At 31.2% G+C, this 8843-nt stretch overlaps 1 protein-coding gene across 1 annotated transcript; it reads right to left on the reverse strand.

Moving 5' to 3' along the window:
- Nucleotides 1–5233: 5233 nt before the first annotated feature.
- Nucleotides 5234–8038, reverse strand: LOC142626875 (loganic acid O-methyltransferase-like). Its single transcript, XM_075800582.1, has 3 exons — nucleotides 7928–8038; nucleotides 6226–6888; nucleotides 5234–5657 (listed from the first exon to the last, which is right to left on the reverse strand). Exons 1-3 carry the CDS (start codon nucleotides 8021–8023, stop codon nucleotides 5322–5324), a joined length of 1095 nt encoding a protein of 364 aa, XP_075656697.1. The 5' UTR covers nucleotides 8024–8038; the 3' UTR covers nucleotides 5234–5321.
- Between the last annotated feature and the right edge of the window lie 805 nt (nucleotides 8039–8843).

Here is an 8843-nt window from a genome sequence, read left to right on the forward strand (position 1 = left end):
AGTCAATAGACATTTTTTTTCATTCAATATGCACTTTTAATACATAACCAATACAAAAGGTTATGACTTTTCAATAGCTACCTTTTGGTATATCCAATTTGAATGGTTATGACCTTTCAATAGACACCTTTTTGTATATATATTATAACATATCTTGTATACAACCACACACACACACACACACACACACACACACACACATATATATATATATATAACACAAAATAAACTAAAGACGTAACATTATGTCTTTTATCACTTTCCACAAAAAAATTTAATAAATAAAGCAACATTGTTACTTTTTTTTTTTCCCTTCTAAAACTCATTCAGTAGCTATTCTCGTGCATCGCATGGGTTAGCGACTAGTATACAAAAAAGCAAAAATCTCATGTGGGAGAGCATGAAATTTTGCCATGCGGCGTATTCTATGAAGAGAATTGCAATACTCTTAAGCTACATTAGAGATAAGAACAAATTTTAAAATATTAGCTATTTACTTCATTTGGTTCAATGTTTCAAGACTACTTTTTCTTAAATTTTTTATTCAATTTTTTAAGACTACTATTTGTTTAATTTGGTTCAATGTTTCAAGACTTCTCCTTTCTCTTACACACAAAAAACTCTTTGCAATTCCATCCACCATTTTCACTTTTACTCTTTTATATATACATGCCTACAGCCTTTCATGCTATTCCATCACAAATACACTCAGAAAAAGAAAAAAAAAAAAGCGATGTCAATTACCTTCAACCTTTCAATGACGCCTACATAACTCAACATTGTGGTACCATTTGATCCTAACCCATATGAGTAGGCTATGACCAAGGAAGGAGACTTGCGTTTTTTATTCAATGACGGTAGCTTACGGTTTTGATGTTGAAGTCGGACGTTGTTGATTTTGTGAAGGTTTCAATTCACTTTGAGTCTTTAGGTGTTTAGGATTTTGGTTTGGGAAGGTCATAAATGTATTTTGTTTTAGAATTAAAGAAAAAGGAAAAGAAACATTCTATTTGATTATTTATGAAGTTAGCTTTTTTATATTTATTTTGTATTAGAATTCATAATTCATAGGCTTCTTTGTAAGTTTTTTTTAATTTTTAATTTTTTTTTACTGCTATTTTATGCGATATAAGCCATAATAATAAAAATAAGAGTAAATTTCACAAACCTACCCTCTTACCAACTAGGTCCAAAACATTTTGAAACCTACCGATTTGGTCCCTAAAAGACAACTTTGCCCATAACTCTACTCTCTCTTCTCTATCGTCTTGTTCTTCTCCCCTTCACTTAACCATTATATTGTTTCATCAACCAAATCAACAAAAACTGGATGAAAAGTAAAAACCAAACTCTACCAATAAAAGCAAAACCCACACCACATGGCCCACAACAAAACATATACTACCCTTATTATTAGACGTGGCAAAAAGGGCGGGTCGGGTTAACTTGTATTTTTCAAACAAGATTTTTTTTTTTTGGTTTTATTTTGTTTTGTTTTTTTTTTGTTTTTTTGTTTTTTTTTTGAAATAGATGCAATCTGTCAATTGTTTATAAGTTCCTCAACTGTGATTAGATTCTCACTGGCGATACTGTTACCAATTACCACTAAACACTTGATACCCGAATTTGGTGCAATTCTTGTTCCAACTTTTTGGAAGCTAATTTTGGTATAATCTTAGATCTGTTCAAAGTAGCAAGAGAAAATGAACGTGGCAAGTAAAGAATGACAAACTATAATGGAGTACAACCAACTGATGCATACATCCAATAAAGTAATTTACCAACATGTATAACATGCACTTGCATTGTACACTAATATTAAAGAATTGGGATTTCCCTTGCTCCTCACCAAAGAACACTACGGTGCTAATGTGAACTTATCAAAAGCACAATTCGTGCGCTTAGTCTCTAGAGTAGAGGAACTGACTCACTGAGGAAGCTTTTTTGTTTTGGCCCTTGTGGTTGTCACGTTTCACACTTTCACGTTTGTGCCTTCGGCTTTGGACTACAGCTAAGCTAGTCAGCTAGTCAATTGAATGAGATTTTTATTTTTTATTTTTAATGGTTGTCTTGTCTCATTCTCTCATGTCTATGAAACTTTATTGGTTGTGAAGCTCAAATAGTCAAATTGAATGTGAATCTATTGTCTTGTCTCGTCTGTTGTCTTAGTCTATATCTATAATTTATTGACTATTGGTATGGTTTTGGTGCTTTGTGCTTTATGCACATAGTAGCAGGAGGTAGTCTAAATATTTTTTTAGCGATTTTTTTTAATGGGTTGGCTCACGGGTTATCCGGGTCTAGTCGGGTTGACCCGCAAAAAAATCAGGTCAAGTCATGGGTTAACCCTTTTTGCTTTGGGTCGAAAAAATTGGGTTCGGGTAAGGTATTTTTTGGGTCGGGTCAGAAAATTCTGACCCGTTTTGCCATGTCTACTTATTATCACAACCAATTCAACAAAAACCATATGATCCAGATTTCTATTTCCCTATCCTCAAATTATAGAAACTAATATTACAGACACAAACACATGACAAGGAAAATGAATCCCAATTGTACTCTGAAACAAAAATACCCAACACGAATTTACATTTTGAAAACCCCAAATAACATGGATCATAAAAAATACCCTTTTGGAGGTTACACAGTCATTGCGGAGTAGTAATTCAAAGCCAAACCCCAATAACAATGAGGGCCGTACAAAACAAGGCATTGCCTAAGGGGTCTCTTCCCCTAACATGGCAGTGGCTAAAAATGTGGTGGCATTGATGACAGGCACGGTGAGAGAGATGGGAGTGTGGCTTAGAATGAATAACGAAGAAAGTATTGAAGGCCTCAAAGAAGAGAGAGAGAGAATCTTAGAGAGAACTTAGAGAAGAGAGTTTAAAGAGAGGAGCAAGAAAGAAGAGAGTTTAAAGAGAGGAACAAGAAAGAAGAGAGAAAGAGAAAGAAAGAGAGAATAAATGTTAGGGACAAAGTTGTTTTTTGAGGATCAAATTGGTAGATTTTAAAATGTTTTAGACCTAGTTGGTATTATCACAAACCTTAGGGTAGGTTTGTGAAATTTACCCTAAAAATAAAAATCAATGATGATTTCAAAGCATTTTCCATTTTTTTTAAGGATATGACAGCCTTAATAAAAACAATTAAATTTTGATAAATTGATGTGTTTTTAGCCAATTTCGTTTTGTTTAATCATGTTTCCTTTATGTTAATACTTACAAATAATTTCCTTAATTTCATTGAGATAATGAATTGGGTGTTTGGTTGTGAAAATAGAGTGGTTGAGAAAATGTTTGATGATTGCTTAAATTTATGTAATTTTAGGATGTACAAGTATTTTATGCTTTAAATTCTTATTTATATATTTCAAAATCATTTAATCAGTTTAAAAAATTAAATCTATTTTTAACGGTAAATATTATAATATGTTATAGTCTTATAGGGTTATAATTTTTTTAAATAAAATATAAATTAAGAAAATCAAGTTTCAAAGTATTCAACAATATTGTGGGCAAACATAAATATTATATAATAAAATAACTATTATATGTAGGTCTTAATATACATAAAAATGATTTCAAATAAAATTGTATAGTACTCCGCGGGACATCATCTAGTTGTTTTGAATTACACAACCAATTGATGAATTGAATTGTGAATTCGAGTGCAATTCATTTCATTACAATGCAATGAATTGAATATATTAGAGCATTGTTTGTACTTGCCACTAGCATCAATCAACGTATATATATATATACACACACACACACACACATACATGTAAAAGTAGAGACCTCATGTGGGAGAACATGAGATTTTGCCATGTGACGCATTCTATGAAGAGAATTAAAATACTTTTAAGCTACATTAGAGATAAGAACAAATTTAAAAATATGTGCTTTTTATTTCGTTTGGTTCAATGTTTAAAGACTGCTTTTTGTTAAATTTTTTATTTAATGTTTTAAGACTACTATTTGTTTAGTTTGGTTCAATGTTTAAAGACTTCTCCTCTCTCCCACACACAAAAAACTCTTTGCATTTCCATCCAACATTTTCACTTTTACTCTTTTATATATACATGCCTACAACCCTTCATGCTATTCCATCTCAAAAACACTCAAGAAAAAAAAAAAAAAAAACGATGTCAATTACCTTCAACCTTTCAATGATACCTACAGAACTTAACATTGTGGTACCATTTGATCCTAACCCATATGAGTAGGCTATGACCAAGGAAGGGGACTTGCGTTTTTTATTCAATGATGACAGTTTACGATTTTGATGTTGAAGTTGGACGTTGTGGATTTTGTGAAGGTTTTAATTCGCTTTGAGTCTTTAGGTGTTTAGGATTTTGGTTTGGGAAGGTCATAAATATATTTTGTTTTAGAGTTAAAGAGAAAGAAAAAGAAACATTCTAATTGATTATTTATGAAGTTAGCTTTCTTTATATTTATTTTGTGTTAGAACTCATAATTCGTAGGTTTCTTTGTTAGTCTTTTTTTACTGCTATTTTGTGCGGTATGAGCCATAATAATAAAAATAAAAATCGATGATGATTTCAAAGTATTTTCCATTTTTTAAGGATATGAAAGCCATAATAAAAACAATTAAATTTTAATAAAAACAATTTCTCTTTGTTTAATCACGTTCCCTTTATATTAATACTTACAAATAATTTCTTTAATTTCATTGAGATAATGAATTGAATGTTTGCGATTGAAGTCTCCATATATATTTGGTTGTGAGAATAGAGTGGTTGAGAAAATGTTTGGAAGATTGCTTAAATTTATGTAATTTTAGGATGTACAAGTATTTTATGCTTTCAATTCTTATTTATATATTTCAAAATCATTTAATCAGTTTAAAAAATTAAATCTATTTTTAATAGTAAATACTATAATATGTTATAGTGTTATAGGGTTATCCAATTTTTGTTAATAAAATATGAATTAAGAAAATCAAGTTTCAAAGTATTCAACAATATTGTGGGCAAACATAAATATTATACAACAACATAACTATTATATGTAGGTCTTGATATACTTAAAAATGATTTCAAATTAAATTGTAAAATACACCGCGCATCATGCGGAACATCATCTAATTACATCCAATTGTTGTTACTTTTCTTCTTTAAGTTATGACTTTACTAAACATTATTCATATAAAAGAGGTTTAAAAAAAAAATTGGAACATATAAAAAGTGGTTAAGTCCCTATTGTTATGAACCTTTATTTGTGACAATGAAATAAAATTTGTGTTGATACATATGCAAATTTGTGACAAAAAGAAGTCTTATGTTTGCTTCCAAAGCCGCATCATATGCGTTTCAAAATAATAAATAGTTGATTTCCTTCATTGCGTTTTGACTCCAATAGGCCGATAAACTCTCCATGTTTCTTATAGTATCGATCAAATAGTTCATCAATAATCTCAGTTCCAAAATGTTTGCTTATTATACCCTCCATGCCAGCTCTTAGGTGCATCGTGCATGCCTGGCCACTGAGGTCATCAACTCTTGTCCAAGGTTGTGTTATCTCCATTCTTTCAATGCTAAAACACCCATTTCTTTCCACCAGTTGCGTCATCTCCTTGGGCGAGGCAACATAAACAGGCAAGTTAAAGGAGTCCACCTGAACTTCACTAATTAATCCCTGCAAAGGTAAGAGTAGGCATTTTGGTTAGAAAATACTAAAATTATTTCTGATTTTACTAGAAAAGGCCTACAACCTGACGTGGTAGTGGATGCAATTGGTCCTATTTAAATAACATAATAAATGAGTATTTGAATTATTATGATTTGAAAACACATTAGTTTGCAAAGCATGTGTAACAAAATTTATATTATCTCTAACATCATTAGTTTCGTTTTAACACATATGGAACATAAATCATTCTTGGGACAATGCATGACTAGGAGATGTGACAAACTCCAACCCCTACAAAAGAGATCCTCATGAAGTGGTTTTCTTTTTAAGTTGTTTGCCAGGCAAATTGCGTGTACATTATATAGACCAGTTAAAGTACTCCATGGTCCTAGCAAATTTCTATTATCAGATGAGTATCGAAAAGTTTAAGTTTTACAATATTTTGTATTTTTAAGGTCCAAATTCTAAGTTCATATGCTGACATTTAGTGTAAGTTCAATAAATTTAGTTGCAGTGATATATTTGACTTGAAAAAGCTTGTAGTCCAAAAAGTAATAGCTGATTGCTAGCTTACCTCCTTTGCCATATCCATGAGGCAGTGTCCCAGGAAATCAAACATCAATCCTGTTGCTGAACAAGAATGAGGAATCCCATTTGTAATTCCTGGCATAATAAGAACCATTAGTCCACCCACAACAAGCTCTTTAGCCCTACCATCTAAAAAGATTGTTATGTCCTTAGCAAATTGGTCTGTATAAGCTTGAGCTACTTCGTCTGGGGCACTTGCATAGTGAACCCTCCCCTTGTTCCATGCAGCAGAGTTCTTATTTAGCAGCTCTTCTGGCACCTTAGAGAGCCATTGGAGTGCATAAGATGAATGTACAAAATCGAGAGAGAAATCAGGGAATAGCCGACCATGGAAAGACCCTGGCACTCCAGTTGCAAAATATGGCCTTTCTGGTGGGAGAGAGGCAAAGAGGGTATTAAAATCATTGGATGTATGATCATTGAAGAACACTTGAAATTCAGGCATATGAGAAGCAAAGCCTTGGGATTGGTACTTTTGTTGCACAGCATCTATTATATTTTGCATAGCAATGAAGGTATTTGGCCCAACTGAACATCCCAAATCTGCTATACGGAATGTGCTCTTTGAACTAGAAATTTGTTTTTCTACATAAAGCTTCTCCGCAATTACATCATCAATTATTGCCTTCATAGCATTTGTACCTGCCCTCTGCATACTAGGTATGTCAATCATAGTAGTTTTCGACTTTTTTAAATGTCACTTTTTATTATATTTAGTTTTTCTTTTCTTTTCTATTTTTAAACAATCCTATTTTAAAAAAAAAAAAACTGAAAAATAAGATATACCAAATGGACATTAGTTTATCTAAATGGACACTAAGTTAAGTATGTCATTATTAACATATGCACAAGTATACAGCATGAATCATTGGTATGGTTAAGTTGTGGTTATAAACTTATAATTGATTTTGTAAATGAATCCACTGGCTTATTGGAAGCATTTCTCTTTCTTTTTGACAACTATGACTAAAACACGTTAATAGAATACACAACATATGAAGAAATGATAAATTTTCGAAAAAGGAGGTCTTAATATTTTATAATTGGATTGAGTTCAAGTTACATATAGTATAACTCTAAACAATATTATATCACTCAATAATTTGTTATTGAATTTATATTATAAAAATGTCATCGTTAAATTACATGTTTGATGTGTTTTTAACATGCATGCCAATTTTCATGCCAATCAGATGTTATTTACCATTCGATCCATAAACTCATCTTTTATGAATTATTTTAATCTACAAAAATTTCAAATTTAAACAATTGATTGATGAGATGACTATTGATATTTGATCATTTTGGAATTTTGCAAGCATATAAAATAGATAATGAAATTTAACAATGAGTTTGTCAAAATTCACACTAATTAAAAAAATATTGGTAGGTATAACATTTCTTAAAATTATATTACTTGAATCTATGGATATATATAATTTTTTTTTTTTTTTTTTACTTTGGAAAAAAAATAAATTAAATATATTCTATTGGTTAAAAGGGGTTTCTTCCATTTGGGGCTTGATAGCAACATGTTGCAGCCCAGAGATTTATTAGCATGCCTAGCCATATGGCTGGTAAAAATTCATTACCAAATGATATACACATTAGTATGCAACATGCCTAGCCAGAAAAGATTAGAAGAGAGGAAGATATAGGAGAAAAATAGATAATAAAATTTAAGAAACCTGGAAGTAGGAGTTTTTGGTATAACTATTACTGCCATCTCCGCCGTTCATTGGATAAGATTCAGGCACTATGTTTGTATTGTTACTCATTTTCATCTCTCTCTCTCTCTCTCTCTCCAAGTTATGCCAGCTGATAGGAGCTATTTGCTTTGTATTCTTAACATTGTACTCTGAGATTGGGTTAGCCAGCAACAATTTAATAACCATTGCCTAGAAATAATGTTAATAAGTAGCCTGGTTTTATAGAATTTTATGCGCTTTCAAGTTTTAACTTCACGGAAGGAATAAGTCTTATGACACATAAAATGATACAATAAATGCCATAATTCACCTATGTGGCAAGTTGTGGTTGGTGGAAGGGTGGTAGTGGGTCCATGTGGAGACATCTTTCCACCAACCACAACTCACCACATAGACGAGTTATGACATTTGTTGTGTCACTTTATGTGGTACTAAAAGGACTCCAAAGAGCATTCTTAAAAAAAAAAAAAAAAAGTGATGGAAGAGGGCCATTTTTTATTTCTTTATTTTTATTTTTTATGACAGCCATGACAAATACAAAAGGACAAATGTTTTCATTTCCCAAAAAAATATCTAATACTAATTTTTTTTAATTATTCTTTAAGTAGTAGTTAATTTTCATTGCATTCTCAACCCTACCGAACAATGATGTTAAGGACCCATAATTTTATAATTTTTGACATAATTCTCCATGTTATAAGTTGTAAATGATAAAAGTGTAGACCTACTATTTGATCTCAACCATTCACATCTTGCCACGCAACGATTTGTGGCAATAATTGTAGACATTTTTTTTTTGTTCATAGTATTTTATTGTACAGAAATCCAATGACAGGCTTTCCCAATTAAAAAATATTAATATTTTTCTCATTTATATTTGCACGTTTGGCTAAAA

The sequence above is a fragment of the Castanea sativa genome, chromosome 3 (genome assembly GCF_040712315.1).
Source record: "Castanea sativa cultivar Marrone di Chiusa Pesio chromosome 3, ASM4071231v1".
NCBI lineage: Eukaryota > Viridiplantae > Streptophyta > Magnoliopsida > Fagales > Fagaceae > Castanea > Castanea sativa.

Bases quoted from the DNA above. Each gene is read 5' to 3' on its own strand.
- LOC142626875 (XM_075800582.1), bottom strand. From the start codon at position 8,023: ATGAAAATGAGTAACAATACAAACATAGTGCCTGAATCTTATCCAATG. The intron at 6,889-7,927 runs GTTTCTTAAATT...CCTAGTATGCAG, and splicing joins CCAAAAACTCCTACTTCCAG to AGGGCAGGTACAAATGCTAT. The intron at 5,658-6,225 runs GTAAGCTAGCAA...TTACCTTTGCAG, and splicing joins TCATGGATATGGCAAAGGAG to GGATTAATTAGTGAAGTTCA.